This window comes from Cyprinus carpio, chromosome B13 (assembly GCF_018340385.1).
Source record: "Cyprinus carpio isolate SPL01 chromosome B13, ASM1834038v1, whole genome shotgun sequence".
NCBI classification, from domain to species: Eukaryota; Metazoa; Chordata; class Actinopteri; order Cypriniformes; family Cyprinidae; genus Cyprinus; species Cyprinus carpio.
Window position 1 is genome coordinate 18,225,172 of NC_056609.1, and position 23,919 is coordinate 18,249,090.

Here is a 23,919-nt window from a genome sequence, read left to right on the forward strand (position 1 = left end):
TTAATATATAATTTTATAGCTGCTTATTTTGTCATTTTTGTTCTATAATATTGTTAAATATAAAGGTTTTTTTGTGGACTGAAAGGAACTAAATAGGCTAAATATGTTTGTAAAGGTTTCCTTATATTTACCGGTATTTAATATAAATAAATAAAAAATAGGTCATTGTTTGCAATAACAAGGTTAACGGGTCTTTTGGAGTAAGATCAATTTCTCTTTCATGAGATTACTTCCTCTTTTTGGCCGGGTTTTGTTTCTCCGTGTCGTAAACTCTAGGGCAAGGCTTCTAAACTGGGGTGTTTTTAGGGGCCTGATATTCAAATGATGATTGTTTAAAGCCGCCACATTTATTAACGTGCGATCATTCGTAAATGAGGCCCACTGTGCATTCTCAAACACATCATAAAAATCAGCACAGTACAAACACTCTGCCTGAGTTAACAAAAATGGTTTTAGTGATTTCAATTTTCATCCTAAAAGACCACAAATCCCCCATCTCTCGTAAGTGAGATCACTTAAGAAGTCAGGATAAGAAGGCATAACCTAATGCTTAAACTTTCTCAATCTCATTTGTACATCTATCGTCATTTACTCACACTGAAGTTATTCCAAAACTGTACGTATTCTTTCTCCTGCTGAACACAAAAGAAGATATTTTGAGGAACGTTGGTAACCAAACAGTTGCTGGTCCCCAGTGACTTCCATAGTATCTTATTACCATACTATGGAAATTGTGGTCAATCTTTTTTTCCCTAATGTGTCATATATACAAGTGAAACAGTGGGACTTAATTTTGAATTGTACATTGACTTCATGATGACTACAAATGTCTCCACACATATGACGTCAGAAGAATTGTAATTTAGTGCATGAGTCATGATTACTTCATTGATGTTTCTATGGAGTTTTATATGGAAGAAAAAAGAATTCTTCAAAAAAGAAAGCAATAATCTTCATGATTGGGACAACATGAGGTTGAGTAAATGCAGACAGAATTTCCATTATTGAGTATACTATAGCTTTAACTTCTGTTTTTTATAAATCCATTGTTATGTAAAACAATATTTACCCCGATCTATTCTAACGTCAGAATGTGAGTCATGCAGTACATATCAGGTTGGAGCTACTCACAGCAGGCAAAGCGAAGAACGAGATGCCCACCAAAGCAAACCCTGCAGACAGAAGCCGCCCGGTCCAGGTCTGTGGAGTCTTATCGCCGTATCCAATGGTGGTGAGTGTGATCTGAAGAAAAATGTGAGAATATGAAGGGTCATATTTTTATATGTTTAAAAGACTAAGGTCATATTCCTAAAGACTTCCCACAGACAGACAGCATTGAATTATGTGTCTGGTTTCTGGCCTGCAGTGTACTTTAACACTCCACATATCACCTTCACTCATGTATGGAGGAGGAGTAGTAACCTCTAAACACTCTGACTGCATCTACATGATGGCCAGACATATATTGAATTCTGGCCAGGGTGCACTGGAAAGTCAAAGGCATCCAAACATGCAGTCAATTCTGTCCATTTATGCCATGTTAAACACCCATAAACACCAATCTGCATTCTAAAGTTACGGCCACACAGATGCATGGTATTAGATCCATCTTTCAACAAGAGAAATACTTTAGTGGTTCTTCAAAAAAAAAAAGGATCAGACTAACATCTCGCACTCCTTTCCACGCTTATAAGTGAGCGCTTTGGATTCTTGCAGGCAGGGGATACTTAAACAAAGGCCCGGCCAAAGCAAATTCAACACATCCAGTAAAAGTGAGTGATTTGTCAAATGCAAAGAGCACTGCGCCCTTTCACAGTGCTTTGAGGCAAAGACTAGGAGTGTGGGAGCTCACACAGAAAGCCAGACTCCTGTTCTCCTGTTTTCCTCCACGGAAGCCTGCCTGTCAACTCCAGACGCTGGCTTGGGCTCAACCCAGTGTAAATACCGTGTGGCAGCATAATATTGGCCCACCGCTGGTTTGTCTCTGGATCTGAGCTCTACAGCAGAAGAGCATACCCTCAACTGACCTCACATCTCCTCGAAACAGCTCTGTTTGTGCTTGGTAGGAGCAGGAAATTACATGCATTGATTTGTTAAGTCAGCTGGTGAGGAACCATGACCAGTCCTGCTGTGTGTACCACAAAAACTAAACCCTGTCAAGGCCTAGGGTTGTAACTCACTTATCGATTAATGCATAAAACACAGCAAAACACTGGCAATGCATATTATTGAGCAACCCGTCAATGGGGGATGGAAATTATATAGATTGTATACAGATGTGAAAAAGGGGGGATTTTGTGTACTTTTGTAGGAAAATGTGCACAAATGCTGAAAGTGGTTGATGAAGAGTGAAAGGATGACGTTTAAGGAAGGCATTTTAGGTAGACTTACCGTACCCCACCAAAGAGCATCTGCATAGGTGGCGAACTGTTTGTTAAACTCTTTCTCCACCAAGTAGACCAAGAACGAAGAAAAGATCAGCACCAAGAAGCCAATGTACCAGGCGGTCACAAGCTCCTGAAACAAACATCACAATTTAAAACATCCAACAAATTAAAGTCATGTCTACAAAAATATCAAGGCTAGTTTGGGACTAGTTTGGTGACCAGCTAAAGGTTGGGAGATCAGTTTAAACCAGATAAAACCAGCATGGCCAGGTTGTAAAACCAGCAAGACCAATAGAGGAACAGCAAAAATAACAAAAAGCTTGTTTTTATTTTAATTAATTTTTTTTCTTCTTTATTTTCTATTTTCTACAAAACTGTGCTAGAGCACTGTTTATTGTAAAAAGTGCTTTACAGATTAAACTTATTTTGAATTACAATATTAATAAAATATTTTAGAATTTTAAAATGTTCTGCTTTATTTCTGGTTTTAAAGAGGTTGTCAGGTTGGAAATCAGCTGGCTAGGAGGAAAACCGGAGGGGCCAGGCTGGGAGACCAGCTAAACCAGACTAAACTAGCAAAGACCAGCGAAACAAGCTGGTTTAAGCTGTTTTTTCAGTTTGATCAGGGATGTCAGGAAAATGTAAACGCTTAAGCCTGAAAGGAGATAGAAATAAGTAACTCTGCTATTATATTGACCACAATGATTCATTGCGGGGACCCCTAATCTCTCCACTAAATGGTGGGTAACTGAGGACTGAGGAAGCGTGTGGTTTGGCTGCAGCCCGTGGATGAAGTTTCAGTCCAAGCGGTGCTGGAAAAAGAGGTTGATTGTGGGGTCACATGTCTGCCTCGACATGAAAACTCACACGCAATGTCATGACCTGAGCTCATTTACTCATTTTTGCCCTTAAATAGTATTCGGTATACCTTGCTGTGAGCGTAGACAACAGATCCAAGCAGTTTCCAGGTACCGCCTCGCCTGTCCATACGCACCATGCGCAAGATCTGCAAAAAACGCAGACTGCGAAGTGCAGACGTGGCAAAAATATTGCCCTGGCTACCAGCTGAAACCACTGCGATGGATGCAATGAGCACAATAATGTCTGAAACACAAACACAGGAGACAGGGATCATTTGTATATGTTTACACCAAGAGAGCAACATAAATACTTTGATTGACTTATTAAAAATAATTATAGCAGTTGGTCAATTTAGGAGATGGAATCAGTGACTCATAGTCCTCTTTATCTCACAATATCAATATCACTTAACTTTGGCATCACTGAGCCAGCTTCAACAAGGACTAAGACCACCCAGCCATTTCAACCAGAGCCCATCTACCTATTAACTAAGCTTGCTGTTATTCTCTAATACATCAGGAACAGAGATTTTTTTATATGCCTGTTTCACTTGTCTGTTATGTCTTTCTGACTGAGATCAGAGACAGAGAGAGGGGCCAAGAGCGAGCAGAGAAGCCACAGCCTTACAGAACAGCATATCTAATCATTCACTGCACACAGAAAAACCTCTCCAGCTCCTAGCGTGTCTTAACCAGGAATAATATTGTTCTTTACTCAAATCACCTCCATCATATTTTCCTGCTGAATGTTACACTTGAGGTTTGAAATAAGAATGTTCTTGTGTCGCACATGCCGAAGGTGGCCTCCTAACAGTCTGTTATTTGAAATTCGAATCTCACAACCTTTGAAGGTTGCTGCAAGGTGAAAATGGAACATTGAAGAACATGAGCAGATGGAAATGAGGGCAGCAGATTTGTGGTACTTGTGAGCAAAAGCCATACTACAAGATGGAAAATAATAAGTTACCAGTAGAGAAACTTTGAAAATCATGAAAAGCACTTTTTTTCTTTCCCCCTTCTTTATTTTGCTGTAAAAGTTGCTTTGGAACAATGTGTGTTATAAAAAAGCTATTTGTAAATAAAGTAAATGAAATAATTAAATTACAATCTTTATAAAATGTTTTATAACCAAAATTTCAGCTCAAGGTTTTAAATATTTTATAATTGGCTTTCATAGATGATAGTACTGACATCTCCTTGTTTAAAGCTACAGATGTCAGATTGTGTCTCGTGTAAAACATTTTTACTTAGACCACAGACCAAATTTGGTCAGTAAGATATGTTAATAATACTATTCATCAAGGATGCAATAAACTGCAGTACAGACATTTAGTATGTCACATAAATGTTATGTAATACCATATTTTAATGTTAATTATTGAAATAATATTTGAAGGACTGGAGTAGTAACGCTGAAAATTCAGCTTTGCCATCACAGGACAACATTACATTTTTACATATATTAAAATAGAAAACATTGTAAATTGTTATAATATAGCACAATATCGTTTTTATTGATAAGAGCCTTCTTTAAAAAACATTTTTAAAAATTCCCCAACTTTTGAAACAGTTGTGAAAACACGTTTTTTGATGCACATGTATTCTTGTTTCACAAATCTTTATTTTATGTACTTGTTTATTTTTACTTTTTCAATTAATTAAATTTCATTTAACAAGGTGAATTTACTGTAGGCAAATCAGGTTTCTTTTAACAGCCCAAAAAAGTAGTTTTCCAGAATTTTTCTCAATTAATTAGTTCCTGAAATGGTTTAATAGTTGCTATGTTGCCATGCAAAAGTGCTACATGAAGTCGAAGATAAATATATTTATATTAGACAACATGAAGATGTAATAATAGAGGATGTGGTAGCATAAACGTATGTATATAATATGCAAAGACATTTACACAATTTCTAATAGGACATGCCAAATAAATGTGTTGAGCAGGGAGGGGAAATTGTTTCCTTTTTCTCTCTGTTTCATAATTCAGAGTTAGTCTCAGCGCTGATGGGATGCTGATGGAACTCAGCCTCCTAATGAATGGAGATGAGGTTCAGTGCATGACACACAGCACACTGATATATTCACACTGGAGCCTAAATTACCCTCATACAACACAACACCACATACACCACGTGTAATAAATATAAACAGGACTGGTTAGTTATTGCCTGTAATCCCTCATTGGTTAGTTATTGTCTGCTTTTCCTCATGAGGGAATTACAAGAGAACTCTCACAGTCATTATGTATGTTTGAGTCAGTCATCGATTTGGGGCAGAGGTGCTATCATTAGCCCGTCGAGCATCTGTCAACATCCACACCAATACAGCAGATCCATCACCCTCTACAAACACACATATGGAGAGCACACTCAAAGAACACATTTTTTATCCTACCGATGACACAGAATGGTTTTCTTGCAAAGCGCAGTCGTCCTTGCCATCCCCTGTAGCGACAGCAGCATCCAGCCGACCAAATGCGAATGATGTACTCCAGACCAAACACAACAATCATCACAAACTCCTGCAAAACAAAAATACACACAAACAACTTTCATGACATGACAGGTGCACCACTTAATATATGGTAACTAATTAAAGCTATCTCACCAAAAAAAAAAATGCTTATTGTTATTTTCTGTAAAGTTTGGCATGAATTTATTACATATGTATATACTGTAAATACTGTACACACACACACACACCCTGATACACCACAGGAGGCCTAGCTACTGTAACATAATTAACCTGTCAGCTAATCCATCATTGCCACATTCCTGGTGTCTGCTAATTGCAGTGTTAGATAAACCCCAGTTGAGTTCACGGAGAGTTTCACCCGATTAGGGTTTCATCTGTCTGCATGCATAGAGTTTATAACACTGCTCCGCTCCCAAAGAAACACCACAGATTTACATTAAACTGCTCGTTGATTCGCATTGGGCTTACAATCTGGTCATCAGTTCAAACGTTCATGACTTTGGATCACCTGGCACTGATTCTTAAATAGTAGGAAACAAAACAATAATAAACAAAAATAAACTGATAAGAAATCAAGTTAGCGAGTCAGTCGATAAACAAACAAACAAATAAATACATTTGGACATGTTCCTTAAAATTCTGGAAATAATCTGAAATTAAATAAATAAAAAATGTATTAAATTAAAATTATATAAACAAAAATAGGTTTTGAAGAAGTCTGACATTAATATTGCCTGGTTTTTAAATGCTTTCATAAATAAATCTAATGTAATAAATAAATCTAAATACTCTATTTATTCATATTTACATTTATGTTTTCTTCACTTATCTTCATATTTGAATATATATATATATATATATATATATATACATATATATATATATATATATATATATATGTATATATATATATATATATATATATATATATATTCAAATATGAAGATAAGTGAAGAAAACATAAATATATATACAAATATATATATAAACTTATGACTAATGGCAGTTAATTTGTTGATAATGATGTTGATAATATTTGTCTGAATATCAAGTCCTCTTTGCAGCTGTTGATGGACTAATCAACCTTTTCCCGGGTCATATTTCATGTTTGCCCCATCTCTGAGGGGTAAGGGGCCTGGGATAGGCTTTTAAACTGTCCTGTCCTGATCCACTGTGACAGCTGAGCTGGGCTTCCCATGGCTTGACACAACACTTTTTGCTTATCCTGAGCACTATCTGATACTGGAGGCTGTGCAGGTCCTGCTTTCCCACCAGTGGGGTAGACGCCATCCTCTCCTGCTTTCAGGTCAGCTCAGAGTCTCTGAACGTCTCTCAATACAGCCTCTTTAACTGAAACAGGAACACCTTGGCCAGCTCAACTAAGTGTCCGGTGGGACTGAGGTGCTCAATCACTAAAAGAACCATGCTGCTTTCTGCTGTCACCTGAGAGGATCCCATCAGCCAGTAAAACATCTCAGTGAAAGGATGAAACCAGCCCAGCATAATACAACATGTATCAAATTGCCTAATCCAAGTGATCGTATTTTAACATTTTTGAAGGGATATTTGAACACCAGACCAGAGAGATACACTGAGACCTTGTTTTGAGACTTAAAGTCAACAACAAATCAAAATTTACCTTCACTGACCCTACAACCCTGGTCTTAAGACCTGCAAGAATGACAGCTATAACAATAACTTTCCTACACTACTATTCCTCTGTGCTGTTATTGTTATATTTGTAGTGTGGACTTCCCTACTGCAATTCAAATGTTTGGGGTTGGTAAGATATTTTTTTTTTTTTACATTTTATAAATAAAAAAAAGTGAAAAAAGTAACATCATGATTTTTAAATCTTATTACAATTTAAAACAAATGTTTTTATTTTAATATTTTTTTAAATGTAATTTATTCCTGTGAAAGCAAATCTGAATTTTTAGCATCATTACTCTAGTCACTAGTGGCACACAATCCTTCAGAAATCATTCTAGTATGCTGATTTGCTCAAGAAACATGTCTTATTATCAATGCTGAAAATGGTTATGCTGCTTAATATTTACTTGATATTTTTCAAGATTCTTTTATAATTAGGAAGTTCCAAAGAACAGCGTTTATTTGAAATAAAGATCTTTTGTAACAATGTAAATGTCATTACTGTGATTTTCAGGCAATTTAATCCATCATCACTCAATAAAAGTATTAATTATTAGTTCGTACCTGGTTCCCTGAACTAATGCTCCTTGTGACAGACCCTCCCTGGCAGATTCCTCTGAGGAAGGATCTACTGACTCAGAGACAGGGTACCCAGTGGCACCCGCGTCCAGACCTCTGGAAACTTCAAGTCTGGTCCCTGGACGGGATGAGGAGGTTCCAGGTGAACTAACCCTAGAGGTAGTTGACACCATCACTTCGGCATGAGCACCGTCTACGAGACACGCTTACGCCTTGAAGTGGAACTTGTCCATCGAGTGGTGCTCTTCTCATCGAAAAGACCCCTGGAGATGCCCGATCAGGGTCGTGCTTTACTTTTTGCACCTTTTGGAGCATAGGGTGTCTCCCTCCACCCTTAAATCTATGTCACTGCGATTGCTGCTAACCATGATCCTGTGGAGGGAAAGTCGTTAGGAAAGCATGACCTGGTCATCAGGTTCCTTAGGGGGGCGAGAAGGTTAAATCTTCCCCAGCCCCACTCCATACCCTCTTGGGACCTGTCTCTGGTGCTCAAAGCACTACAGCAGGGCCCATTTGAGCCTTTGCAGTCAGTTGAGCTGAAGTGTCTATCAATGAAAACTCTGCTCCTGCTTGCAGGCTGACTCCCAGGTAATACCGAGGCCCCGGCCCGGCCATGTGCCAAAGGTTCCCACTACTCCCTTCAGGGATCAGGTTGTGAGCCTGCAACCGCTGCCCCCGGATGAGGCAGACCTAGCCCTAGTTTTGCTTTGTCCTGTCCGAGCCTTGAGATGCTACCTAAACCAGACACATAGCTTTAGGACCTCAGACCAGCTCTTTGCCTGTTACGGAGGCTGGCAGAAGGGGAAGGCTGTCTCTAAGCATAGGATGGCCCACTGGATTGTGGATGCCATCACCCTGGCTTATCAGGCACAAGGTGTGCCCTGTTTTCCCAGTGTTATCCAATCTCACTGAGTGGGTAGTGCTACAACAACAGTGACTGGTCTTCTTGTCGTGAGCCCCGGCCTACACCAAAAAGGGGCACAGGAGGCTCGCACAGGACACTGGAAGGGGCAGCATCCATGGCATTTTAGTAGGGATCCCAATTCGTTGGTTACAATGTGACTCATAGTGAACGACTGAAAGGGAACATGTCGGTTATGTATGTAACCCTCGTTCCCTGAAAGAGTGAACGGAGACGTCCCGTCCCGTCGCCACGGCTGCTGTACCACCGCTGGCCAGGTTCCTGGCTTGACTCCTTAGCAAAAACCTGGTATGCATTTCACCGGCTGCCTTTTAATGCTCACACTGTGATCAGCGGCAGCTGGATGCAATCAGTGCATGCCACTGTCCATTGGCTCGTTTACTTTACACTTGAAGTAGATTGGTCTCTCAAAGCTAGATCCCAATTCGATGGTCACGACGAGGCGTCTCCGTTCCCTCCTTCAGGAAACGATGGTTACATACGTAACCGAGACGTTGTACACAGCAATTCATATTGACTCTAAGTGTTTGAGGTGGGTATTTTGTTTCAATATTCAGTAAGTTTGTTCAGTAAGTATACTGTCTCACCAGTATAAGGAGACAGTGATTGGAGAGGTCCATATGAGCAGGGATGGTGGAGAACACAGAGAGAACCAGACAGCCAAACACCAAAGTGAACCTGCCAGGGAACAAAAAAGGAAAAACATTAGTCATACAGCTGAAGTAACTGTATCCTGTTCTGTGTGACTTCACCTGAGCAACTGCGAGATGAAACTGAAGGTTTCTTTGTTCTGATGTGAAAGCACCTTAACAAATCTCAGGATGGACCCTGTGAAAGATCACCGACTGAATCTGAGAGCTTTCAGAGGGGCATTAGATTGCAATTGAATCCGGTGGTGCTTTTCTACAGCTCTTTTAGCAACTGACCAGTAAACAAAACAGCTTTTGAAGTACCTGAATGACACACTCACATAAAGAACTTCCCTAACAAATCATCACTTTCAGCATCATTAAAGCTGCAGAGTCTCACTAATGATGGATGTGTGTGTAACTGCACACACCACACACCCTCTAGCTTCTCTGCTATTGTCTGAGAGCTATTTACAGGAACATACAGTACATGATTTCTACTGCTGTCCCTCTGGTGCAGTATGCTGTATCTGTCCCGTTGTCTCTCTCTCTTTTGCTCTCACCCTGTATAAACAGGCCATTAAGAACATTGGCCTGAAGTGGAGAACAGAGATGGACTCTTCATTTTCAGAAGCAGATGCAGCTGTGCAAGACATGCAGCCGTATGCTGTCTGAGTGAACTAGCAGACATCACTGTGTCTTCCAGCAACTGCTGTCCTTATGTTTCCTGTAAATACATTGTGTCTGGGAGCCTGTTTTTTACATCCAGCACTGTCTTCTGTATTTTACCTTTAGCCTCCACTTCCCTCTTAATTGAAAGGAACCATATTCTGTAATTTTGTATATTATTATTATTTTTTTCCTATCTCAGGTTCACTTATAATTGATTTCCTGCACCATTATTGTTCACATGACCATTTCTGACCCTCTCACTCTGACCCTTAGACCTGTTTTGCCAGTGAAAGCAGATTTTTGCAGCACATATACATATGTAACCACATTAACACTTAATTCTTACTTTGAGCATTTAGTGATGCTGCATAGCTAATAGTGGGTTCAGGTAGATTTCAACACAGATCTTTTCGTTTTGTGGGTGTGCAACATAAATGCACTAACCAGCACATATAACAGCACTTTCTATTCAGTAAATCTGACTAAATGATTTGAACAGTTCCAAATAAGTTCAATTCCATGTAGATTTTTGTATTTTACATTTATGTAAATTAGATTTGAAATGGGCATTTGCAACATTTATATGCACACTACCATTCAAACTTTTGAGGTAAATATATATATATATATATATATATATATATATATATATATATATATATATATATATATATATATATATATATATATATATATATATATTAAAAGGTAAAAGTAAAGATCTTACATTAAATAGATAAAGGTTCCACAAAAACACAACTTGAAAACAATGTTTTCAAACATTTTTGAGCGTTGATAAGAAATGTTTTTTGAGCAGCAAATCATATTAGAATAAATTCTGAAGGATCATGTAACACTGAAGACTGAAGTAATGACTGCTGAAAATTCAGCTTTGCTATAACAGGCATAAATTGCATTTTAAAATATATTATAATTAGTGCTGTAAAAATTAGCATGTCAACACAGGCGATTATTTTTTTCAGTTTAACGCGTTAAAATTATTTAACACAATTAACACAGGGGTGGAGCCTAGAGTTGGCCACCCACTCATAACTGCTACTTCTGTCTCTTTTTTCTTGTCAAGAAGTCCATTTATTCAGTCGCAGAATGTCTTAATGACCACATCAAACAGTAGATGTTTCAGACGCACACTCCAGCTTCACTTCAGCGCCAGGCTCAATTCAAATGAGTGCAGAAACGGTACTGGGCTCGAGTACATGCTCTTCAATTGCATGCACAAAGGTGCTGGCACATGCTGCAGACTTTATCATTTCATATCAGCGTGCAAAAAACTATGTGCATTCAATGTCATGTTCAGTTAAGTCATGAAGTTACCAATAAGGCAATTAAAGCTGCCTTAAAACTGTGCATGCATGTAATGTTATATATGAGTTACATTTAGGATCATGTCTCTGAAATGGTTTCCAAACTTTCCTGGAGCATCCCAGCACTGTCTTCCCCATCTAACACACCCGATTCAAGTCGTCATTAATTTTTATAGACTTTAAGACCTGAAGTGGGCCAGAAAAGGTAAATATATTTGAGGGAAAATACGATGCATGTCCATGTTTAAAGAAATAGCAGCCAAACATCCTAATAACCAGCTGCTGTGATGTCTGTTAATTAAAGAAAAAAAAGAGAAAATCAATAATTTTTATAGCTTTAAGGATTCATCTGTTTTTAGTTTAGAATTTAGTATTTGTTAACTTTATTCAATCTCTGTATATGCACAGGTACTGTAGCTAAATATGACATTTATTATAATGGTTTTAAGTTCACTTAAATTAGAAGTTATCTTTAAAGTCAAATAAATGTTCAAATTAATAGCTCTTAATTATACTGTAATGTTGAATGGCTATAGTCAATGGTTAAATATTAGGGGGAAAATGTTTTTATAGCGAAATCAATATTACAGTTTTTCTTGATTGCTAACACACAATTCATGAAACAATTCATCATTTTCTCACAACTATAAACACAATCTCACAACTACACACCAACTTGTGCAAACTTCAAACTTCCAGGTCAAAATCAAATAGTTTTGTCAAAAACATGTTCTCTTTTTTCAACTCAAACTTTGGCCTCAGATGATACACAAACCTGTCAAATACACAGACTACTTTCCTGCCTAGAGAACACTAGTGAGATCAGTTCAAAACACTATTACAAAAACCTCCTTTTGGGAAAAAGGAATCCTTTTGCTAGTCTATGACTGTTACAGTATACGGCATAAATAGAGGGTTGCAGATACAGTAAAATTCTGCAATAAACTTTAAGAAAAGTTTACTGTCATTTCACTACTGTAAAGAGATCTTGCAGTAAATGAAAAGCACTACAAGAAAAAAGTTCAAAGACCAAACAACTGAATATACAGTGAACACACAGTGGAATATACTGTCAGTTAAGTTACAGAAATAAATAAATAATGAATGAGTAAATAAATAAATAATTAGATAAATTCATTCATTCATTCATTCATTCATTCATTCATTCAGCATCCTCTGCCAATTTGCATTACAATATTGGTAGTATCCCTATTTGTTATAGCAGTTTCTTAATCTTCTGACAAAAGACTTCTCTGCCTCCCCCTAGACAGTCGTCTCTCAGTTCTGCACAAATACAGTACATGTAAAGACTACTTGGCTACAAATCAATTCAACAGTAATGAGTTTGAGGGTGTACAACATATGCTACATTATTTATTGTACATAGAATAAAGTTCTCTCATCTGAAGTACTGCTAGTATGTTCCTTAATTATATTGTATGGGTAAGTAGTATTGAAACCTTGTAGATGAGCCTGTAGGCCAACTTCCCTTTTTTTCCTCTTTTTTTCCCACTACCAGGATTCAGTTTCCAAAACTCATAATCGCTTGTGCTCCTGTTCATATCATCCTAAGATTCTGACTGGTGTGTCATCAGTTTTGCTACTTAATGTTCACATGTGGATAAATGTGTTTCATTTTTTGATGCTTGAGTTATTCATATTGTGTGTTTGTGTTTTCTGAATAAGAACATGGTTGCGGGCTTTTGAGTAGAGTTTTGCAGAAAACACTGAGCAAATTGGAACATGTGTGCAAACAGGTGATATGTGTTAAAAGTTTTAAGAAACGTGTCTCTCGAGAACTGTATGAATGGTTTGAAAAAATTGGGCCAAATGAATCAATTGTATATAGTGTATAAATAGTGTGTCAGCAATCGAGAAAAACTGTAATTGGTATCAGTGATACTGGCCTTCAGTCATAAAAAAAGATGGCATTAAACAAATATTAAAAATATACTGTCTTTATGTTGTTTGTACATTAATTAGAAAAATTGAATGTGAAATTATTGCAATATAAAAGCATATTTAAAAACTTTAATGATAGGTGGGATTAATCGTGATTAATTTCAGAAGAAATGTGCAATTAATTAGTTATTTTTTAAATCAGTAGACTGCACTAATTATAATAGTAAATGTATTCTTTTAAATGATTTCAAACTGTAATAATATTTCAAAATATTTCTGTATTATTGATCTAATAAATTTAGTCTTGGTAAGTATTAGAGACTTTTTTCAAAAACATCAAACAAAAAATACAGTACCTACATTTTTTAAGGGCCTTGAAGTTTTAAAATTTTGATTTGAATTTAAATGTATGTAAATTAGATTTGATAACTCATTAATGACTGGCAATCCTCTGTTTAACCCAGTGTAGTTTATACTATTGTTTATCAGTTTCTGAATACAACGATTGATTCCTAAATTATTCCTGAATGAAAAATCTAGCTGTACACTTTCATTTCTAAACAGCAAGGCAGATCTTGCATGAAAAGACTAAAAAGTCTCCATATTTCCCAAAATTTTGAATGATCATTCTATAATTATTAATGCAACAACACAACTGCTGAAAGGCCTAACTGAGCATCATACTTGACAGAAGAAGTGTAAAGAGTTTGGGAGGTGTTTATTTACTAGTTACTATTTGCTGTATCTGTCTGTGATTAATGACAAACTAGTTGTGACATCTGTATGTTAGTGTGTTAACAGCTGTTATCACAGTTGTGCTGACAGCCCTCACCTGTTCCTCTGTCTTTCTTTCTCTTTTTGTCAGTGAGACACACTCTGTCTGACCTACTCCTCACATTTTAGTGCTTGGCTAACACATGCACACCCACACAAACCAAACTCTTTCAGTTAGTGTGAGGGCTTCTGTGAATCTCATAACACTCCATAGTATTACAATCCCCAAAGACTGGATCGTGACAGAGTTTATGAGTCATTGCAGGATATAGCACTTTCCATATCCTGGTGGTGATAGCAGACCACAACCATTATGCTTAAACTGGTGTCGTGCTGTTCAACTAGAACATGTTTATTGCATTTAAACATGCATACGGACAAATGCACACACACACACACACACACACACACACACACACACACACACACACACACACATACACAATGTGCCTAAGAAAAGGGCTTCTGCTACAGTCATTACTGTAAACCAGTAGACACACAAAACAGTAGCAGCGAACACATTCTGAGACCAATAGTGAAAATGCATCTATTTTGCACTCCTTTTTAATTTAACATTTGTTTCCATGACTAATTATATTGTCGGAATAAATATTTGAGCAAAAAGTGAAAATGTACATGAATTTTATAATTATATTTAGTTTGACCCCTTTTGCTTAAATAACAGCAACACTCAAGTTGCATCACCTCCTCAACCTAGTAAAATCTCTCTGAGTGCACTGTGCTTCAATAGAACCAAGAAAATTTGCTTACATAAATAAAAATGTCAAAGCGTTCAAGTATAAATGAAAGCAATCACAGACTTTTGCATTATACGTGCACCCAGACACATTTTTCAGAGCCATTTGAGAGTTCTCTCAAGTCAGATGTGGGGGGAAATGAAAATACTGGACCAGGAAGAAATGATTTTTTTTTTAGAACAAACAGCTGCAGGTACCAGCACTCTGCTAAACACTCAGGCCAGATAATGTGTTTTTTTTGCATTCAGAGCCGTGTGGTCACAGCGCCAGGCTCCCACAGACCTAGACATCTGAGCTTTCAAAGCTCTGAACCCCAGGGACCTCTTTCGAACAGCAAGACAAAACACAGCACCACCTAACAATTCAACGGCCTGTGTGTGTAAATGTGCGAAAGAGTGTCTGTATGCAAATGTCAGCTTGCAGTTTTGTCGTATTACTGCTTTGAAATGCAACAGAGTGAGAAAAAGAGGGACAGAAAGGTTACAGTAGCATATAGTGGGCTGCACACCTGTTTCTGTTTGCCTGTGTGTGTGTGTGTGTGTGTGTGTGTGTGTGTGTGTGTGTGTGTGTGTGTGTGTGTGTGTGTGTGTGTGTGTGTGTGTGTGTGTGTGTGTGTGTGTTTGTGTGTGTGTATGTGTGTGTGTAAGAAACTGTATGAAACTGTGACAGTTGTTTTGACTTTGAGGAGCATTCAGACAGACAATGATGACATGCTCGTATTTAGAATTTCAAATATTTCTACATGAGCCAGGCCACCTGCAGTGTGTACTGTCTGATAAAAACATGACACGGTAGAGGGCGGTATTGCAGTCTGCCACACAAAACACACAATCAACGTATGTGAAGAACAGCATTTAATAAGACTGTAAGAACAGCATTTAATAAGATGCGAGAAGAGAAGATGCGAGAAGCGAAAGATGCGAGAAGATGCGAGAAGAGAAGAGGAGGGAAGGGAAGGGAAGGGAAGGGAAGGGAAGGGAAGAGAAGAGAAGAGAAAGGGAAGGGAAGGGAAGGGAAAGAGAGATGGGAGAAGAGAAGAGAAGAGAAGAGAAGAAGAGAGAGAGAAGAGAAGAGAGAGAAGAGAAGAGAAGAGAAGAGAAGAGAAGAGAAGAGAAGAGAAGAGATTGCGTTGGGATGTTTCTGTTTCAAATGGTTGGCTGCTTTTGAGTTCAGTCTTTGCGTTCCTGACAAGATGAACACGATAATTCATTTTCCATTGGATTAATATAAAATATAGCATGAGTAATCCAGCATCCACAACACCATACAGCCTGAGTTATAATGGCTGCTCTGTGAAATATTGAATGGCTTGTACAAATAGCATGTGGACATCTGGCTCTGATTTGGCTTGAGCCTCTAATGGTTTTCCTCAGTCTGAACAGGAAGGTCTGGACACTGGCTGCTGTTTCCACTGCAGCTGGAACAGAGCGTAAAACACAACTCAGACCTCTGACCAGAGCTTCACACGGGCCCAGGGTTAATGACAGCAATAACACAAAATCAGGAGGTGGCACTGAATGTCCCTGCACAGCCCTGACATCATGAAAGCCACTGGCTATTGATTGATGCCTCCACAATCAAATGGCCTTTTTACAGGTTACACATGGGTCTAAATCATTCGCAAGCCAGACAGCGATATCATAGTCTAATGATAGATTCAGATTCAGTCAGGTATTTTAGTGATTCTTAGGGTAACAACGCTTTAAAGAAACAGGTGAAATCATTAACAGAATTAACAGTGAATTCTCCTTCACAAGGAGTTTGACTGACAAAACTAAAACAGCAGGAGCATACTAGCGTCCCTGATTTTTGCAGCGATTGACAGTGAATCACAAATCCAGAGTTCAAGAGTATGAAAGTAAGAAAGAATGATGGATCAGCAGCAGACAGAGTGAAGGGAAAATGCTTGTATTACTTGCACTCCAGATGCTGAATATGTTTGTGTGAAAGTATGTGCTTGTATTTATTTGATAACTGGACACTGACTGTATGATCAGTCATTATAATTGTTACTCTGTGCTAAATTAAAGATGTTTTTTTCAGTCTCATGTTTTTTCCTCTCGTTGGCTGAATGCAGGCCTGTCATGAATAATTAGGGCTGTCATCTAACGCTGCATGTTGCTGTTCCAGGTTCAGTGAAGCCAGTTGTGAGAAAGAAACCTTGCCATAAAGTCCAGCTGAGGCAGCTAGTCAAAACTGACCATTACTGCATTGTGTGCAAGTTTCCCTTAAAAACTCAGATAGGTCTTGCCACAGCTTAATTTTGTTATCTCAACCCGATGCTGAACTGCTTCCTCTGAAAACTCTCAAAACTAGAACACTGGCATACAAACCACAAGCAATTCAGAGAGCAATTCGATTTTCTTTTCCTGAAGTAAACACTAGTTCTTGCAACTGCAACACGTCTTGTTTTCTGTCAGCTGCTCAGAAGAGTTTGTACAATCACTGTACCATTCAAGACCAGTCACAATTCATTATGCAAATAGACGCAAGACAGAAGACCTAAGTACAATTCAACAAACAGTATAATGTCCTCATCACTTGTTTCTTGAATGCTCAAAATTCTATTCTATTCTAACAGTTGGAACAGTTGAAAGTCAATGGGAGATTTTTTTAAAAACATAAATCTGTTCAGTTTAAACAGACTGTTGTAAGTAGTTAAGGCTGAATTAATTGTAGGAGTTTTAAACTTGGGTTAGGGATTTAGAACAAAACCATAATAACTGAGGAATATCAATATAGTGCAGCCATGGATGCACTATAAAAAGAACACAGGCCAGTCAGGCGTATGCTTAGAGCTGGCAGGAAAAGACGAGTTTGTTGGAGTTTAATTGTTCCTCAAATTGCACTGGGGATTTTTAATTAACTTCGTTAACTGCCAGCAAACAGAATATACGGCTATTTGAGGTGGCAGTGTGCAGAGCTGATCAAAGATGAAGCCTAATAATAGCTCACTAAGGTTTGAGAGAAGTTTTAATGTGGCTGGCTGCATGCATGCAGGTCTCCAGAGAGTGTGAATACAGAGCAGCGTGAGGCTGGATGTCTTATATTCAAATCAATCTAAACACACGGCACCGCAACAACAAGAACAAATACACAAACTACTTTATATTCATGTACGACCATTGTGAATCAAGCTTCATAAATTAATTTCTTTGATCTACTGTCCTTCCACCAGCAACTGCTGAGCATATTTGAGGATTTGAGAACGAGGACAACTACAGAGATGCGTATCAAAGAGAAAAACAGGGATCCACCTTCAAAGGACAGAACAGATATTCATTGTCATATCTTTTACCACCAAAAAGTACATCTTGTACAAAATGTTTAAATATTCATGGGATGCATTTCACAGCAGTTTGCCTCCACAAAATCTATCCCAGCACTTCAGAGTTGTGTGTGTGTATATATATATATATATGTCAATATGTTAAGTTAAAAAAAAAAAACTTTAATTCAGCAACACTCTTAAAAATAAAGGTGCTTCACGATGCCATAGAAGAACCTTTTTGTCTAAATAGTTCCATAAAGAACCTTAAAAATCTGAAGAACCTTTCTGTTTCATAAAAGGTTCTTTGTGGTGAAAGAAGGTTTTTCAGATTATAAACAGGTAGGAAAGAGATGGTTCTTTGTAGAAATGAAAATGGTTATTCTATGGCATTACTGTGAATAACCTTTTAAGCACCTTCATTTTTAAGAGTGAAGGATGGATTAAATAGGTCAAAAGTGACAGTAAAGATGCTGATCTTTTGAATTTTAAATTACCACTTTTTACACAAAAAAATTGAGCAGCTCAACATTGATAATAAGAAGAAATGTATCTTGATCACCAAATCAACATATTAAAATGTTCTACATTTTAAACAATGAAACCTGGAGTAATGACTGCTGAAAATTCAGCTTATTCACAATTTACAAATTTTATTTGATATAAAAATAAACAGAAAACAGTTATTTTAAATTGTAATAATATTTCAAAATATTATTGTTTATACTGTATTTTTGATCAAATAAGCTTACCAACCCTTTTAAAGTATATACATACCTGTCATTACAATCTACAACCTACATTCAAAAACTAATACTTTCTAATGATGCCCAGTGACTGTTATATACTGTCGAACCACTATTTTATTCTTATATTTCTTATATTATCCATCAATGGATTTCACTATTGTCTTTTTTTACTTCAAATTTTTCAGACAAAGTTTTCTGTAAATTTGTTCACATCTACAGTGTTCAGAGTAACCCTCAGTATTACGTTGTTTAATATCATATGATATAGATCATATATGTTGTTTAATTTTTCATGTTGTTTTGCATGATTGTAAAGTTGCACAATTATAAATAACAGTAACAAAACTATGTTTCTGTTCTTTAGAAAGTACATTAAAAGAGTAACTGCTCCAAAAAAAAAAAAAAATATGGCACCATTTACAGAATACAACTAATATTATATCAGAGATAACAGACACAAACACTGAACACTCCTGAAACTCTATAAGGTGAGAAATTATTTTGTTTTTAACATGAGGTTGAGTCTAATCAGGCATGGTGCTGTCCAGGGTCCTGAAGCTGATCACATAATGCCACTGCTGCATCAAAATGATGTTCTGGCTACAACACACGGAGGCTGAATCAGGTTCATGACCTTCTGTTAAAATTGAAAGGTTACCAGATAATTATAGAAAGGAACATGGCGTGTCAAAATATCCATTGTTAACATTATAAAGTAGTCTGGGTTCACTTTGATTTACATAAACAGGAGTTCAATAGGCCATAGAGTTATCAATTAAACATATCCTTATTAAACATAAGTATATTTTATCATATACAACATAATATCTCTATGTACTACATTTAAAACAAGTGCACTAGTGTATCTGTGTAGGTCCCAAAATGAATTTTTTTCAAGAGCCTTGAGACCCTCGCCCCACTACAACTCCCCCCAGAACTTTTACAGAAGGGGGCAGTTCCGTAATCTCTTCTTTATAGAGGAATAAAACACAATGTAAGCCCATAAAGTTCATACAGCACCATCGTAACTGCAGCATCCCAGACACCACAGCTGTTGGGTTTCTTTTTAAGCCTCACTTCACCAGGGAGGAGGGTGGAGGTGAGGATGAGCTATGCTGTTCCGCCCCGTTCTGCCTCCAGCAGTTTGTCTTGAGGAGGACAGGGAGCAGGAACAGACAGGATGTTCCCCTACCAAAAGTCTATTAACTAATCCTGCTGTTTATACAATCTACTCAAGTGTCTTACAAGGCTGATCGGCTAGATGAAACACGCTGCTTTATTTCTAAGCAACTACTTAACAAAACACAACGCAGCCATAGGCATCCAAAGCCCTGAGCGCATCCAGCTAAAGTTCTCTAAAGTGAATGGAAACACTTAATCATTTAAAAATGTAAAAATAATCATTCATTTAAATAACCATTCGTTGAGATTATGATGGTCATTACTAAATTGTGCCTTTATATTGCATGTATATTCTAGGCACAAAAAAAAACACATGATGCACTTTTACCTTTATTACTTTGAGCTATTAATATTTTGGGAAAGTATACCCTTTAAAAGTTTGGGTTTGATTTTTTACTCTTCTGCTCACCAAAGCTGCATTTTCTAACCAAAAATACAAAAATACAATAAAAAAAGGTTTATTTTGAATAATATTAATCATTTAAATAATTTTACATTTAAATAGTTTAAAATAACCTTTTTATATTTGAATATATTGTAAAATGTTATTTATTCATGTGATGCCAAGCTGAATTTTCAGCAGCCATGGTGATCAAGAATAATTTATTATTATCACCAATGTAAATACTAATATTTTTGTGGAAACTGATACATTTTTTCATGATTATTTTTATTAATAGAGAGTTAAAACCAATAGCATTATATTTAAAAAAAATGTTTGAAAATTTTTATAATACTTTCATTTATTACAAATAATTTTAGTATTCATTTCTTAAAAAAAAAACTTACTGAATACTACTGCAACTTTTGAATGTTAGTATACAAAGAAATCAGCATCATTTCAGGGTATCCAAACTCTTTAGCAAATATAAAATGTAAAATAATATAGTAAAAGCCATTAAAATTATGTCATCTGGGTATGCACTAAATTTTATTTTTTAGACTTGTAAACCATCAGATTTCTGTAAAATATAATTTGGTACAGAAGCTGTAAAATGTAACTGTTATAGGTAATCAAATAGAGCTATCCTATAAACGCTTCTTCGAGCACAAGAAGAAGCAACGAAAAAGTACACAAAGGAGAGTTAGTGTAATGATTCTTATGTGTATTGAACGTCACCCTCGTGGCTGGGGAACAGAGCCAAATTTCCATGATGCAGCATAGCTTGGCTTTGAAGGTGTAGGCCAGGAGACATTTTGCTCACACTCTTTCTCTCCCTCCCTCTGTCTTTTCCTTTCCTTTCCCTTTTGGGTACTATTAGGAGAAGTGGGAGGAATCGGCACAAGCTCTTTTCCATGTGATGAGCACAAATCCTGCACTAACAGGATCCAGACCTGGGGAAGCTGGTTAGCTCTAGCAGCTGACAGGGTTCATAAACGCTCCTGGCGTAGAAGGAAACAGCAGCAGGTTCTCATCAAACACCAAACAACCTCTCCTTTACTCCCTCACTACCTCAGCCTGTCTCATTCTCTCTCTTTCTTTCTGCTCTACAGTTGCTGGTGCTAACCAGATGTCAGCTTGTGTCCTACAATGCAAACCATCACACAAAGACAAAGAAAAAACAATATGGGGGTAAAAAAAAAAAAAAAGTGGAGACAGTCTCACTTCCCATAGTAGTCTCAAGGGATGTTAAGTCTAGCAATGTTTCTTATCAACATAAATTTAAAAGAGTTGGGAAACATGTGCACTTCAAGTGATGCACTGTAAATGGCTACCATTTATATTCTTCTTCATTTTTAAACTTCAAATGGTTCTGTAGTGATGAATAAATGCATTTTTAAATATATATATTTATTTAATATAAATACTAATGCAGTAATGGTCATAATATTTATATTATATTTTATTTAAAAATGCATTTTAATTAATATATATTTAAGATATCTTTAAAATATTTATTAATTCTTTTAAAATCATACAATTTTCTTAAGAATTTGTATGCATCTTTGAGAATTAAAATAAAATATAGCTCATAAATGCTGCATGCTGAATGCTATAGTATACATGTTTGTTAGATAAAAGTGTCTTTCAAATGCAAAAATATAAATGTATAAAATATTTGGAACAATGCTGTTTTGTTGTTAATGGAGTAAAGCATATCACAATGCAGGATATCAACTTCCCAAAGTATTGCAACTACGTAACCTAAATATACATGTAATGAGACAAAAGAACAGATGCTGAGTTTCAAGCCAAGACTTCAAGCACTGAGCCATGAAGAAATAACAGTGACTGCTACTGTGCTGTGAAGAAAGACCACAATGGTATGGAAAGCTCAAATACACCTGTCCTCAAGCACCCATTTACTGAGTCTCACTCCACTCTTCAGACGTTTTCTAGACTGTCCTTCTTTTCACCAGTCTTACATTTCATTCCCTCTGTCTTCTATGGCTGCTCTTCACAGCTCTTAACCACTACTTTAAAAAAAGAAAATACAAAATTGAAACCATATAAAAGATTAAATCAAGCTGATTTAAAAGGAAAGAATATACTGTATTTATATATATATAAAAAAAAAAACAGTTAGGCAAAGAAGTTGTGAAGGATTGCTTAGAAAAGAAGAGCTGCTATTCACCAATCTTCTATTGCTTAATAAGACTTCAGACAGATGGAAATCTCCATCATTTACAAACACTTTGAACTCATTCACCCCAGAAAGTTCAACCGCACCATGAAATCCTACACTCACTGCCGCTGCTGGCGGTCCCACTCCACTAGCTCCATTAAACACACAAACACGCTCAAACACAAATGTTCATAGGAAAGACTCTGTCACGGCTGGCTGTGCTGTGTTGACATGCTTCCTCTGGTTGACACAGGTAAATTAGAAAGGGAGACAAGAAATAATACAGGAAGAACTGAGACATGCTTCAATCATTACTGCTTAAATGAAGCTAATGTATGTTCAAGAAGGAAACTTTTCACTTACACACACACATGGTATGGTCGACAGTTCCAGCTCTGGGTGGACAGAGTGAAAACATCTGATAAGAAACTATTGAGATCTAGTTCAAAATACACAGTTAAACCTCTGAAAATTGCTCTTGGTGTTTCGCTAGAAAAACTGTATTAAGGCCTGTCACTTACTGTCACAATTAAATGCTTTAATTGTTGGTAATTAATAATTTAACTTACAATTAATTGGAATTTTCCTACCATTTAGAAGCCACCAAAACAGAACAGCAGTGGTCCTAAAAGATTATACTGTATATATAAACAGAGAAGGACTACGGTTCAAAATGTTGAGGATGGTAAGATTTTTTGTTTTGTTTTTGAAAGTAGATTTAAATCTACTTGTTCATCAAGGATGCTTTTACTTGATCAAAAATACAGTAAAACAGTAATATTGTGAAATATTATAAAACAACATTTTTCTATTTTAATGTTTTTTTTTTTAAATGTAATTTTAATCTTGTGGTATTTCTTCATTGTTTTATTTTTTGATAAATAGAAAGTTAAAAAGAACAGAATTTATTTGAACAAATTATAATAATGTACAAGTTTTACTGCCATTTTTTGATCAATTTAATGCAAACTGAATAATAAGTAAATAAAATTATTAATTTCTTTAACAAAAATTCTAACCACCCCAAACTTTCGAACAGTATTGTAAATACATTGCATATATGCAGTATATAACATAAAGAATACTTAAAATATGTGGCAAAATAATGGTGAGTGTTGGCCCACTTTGAAAGCTGCCTATGATTATAGTCTCTGTCTCACTTTCTTTTCCTTCATATGCAATTTTGCCCCTGGTGGGCCCTCACACTTTACTAA

The 23,919-nt window shown here is 36.7% G+C and overlaps 1 protein-coding gene across 6 annotated transcripts in view; it reads right to left on the minus strand.

Moving 5' to 3' along the window:
- LOC109094458 (potassium voltage-gated channel subfamily KQT member 5-like) overlaps positions 1-23,919 on the minus strand; it is a 119,847-nt gene that overhangs the window by 19,097 nt on the left and 76,831 nt on the right. For all 6 annotated transcript variants that reach the window (XM_042737001.1, XM_042737002.1, XM_042737000.1 and 3 more), the window contains 5 exons: positions 9,467-9,557; positions 5,645-5,771; positions 3,316-3,491; positions 2,392-2,517; positions 1,132-1,242 (listed from right to left, as the gene is read on the minus strand). In XM_042737001.1, the coding sequence (XP_042592935.1) occupies positions 1,132-1,242; positions 2,392-2,517; positions 3,316-3,491; positions 5,645-5,771; positions 9,467-9,557 (631 nt within the window). The remainder of the gene's footprint in view (positions 1-1,131; positions 1,243-2,391; positions 2,518-3,315; positions 3,492-5,644; positions 5,772-9,466; positions 9,558-23,919) is intronic.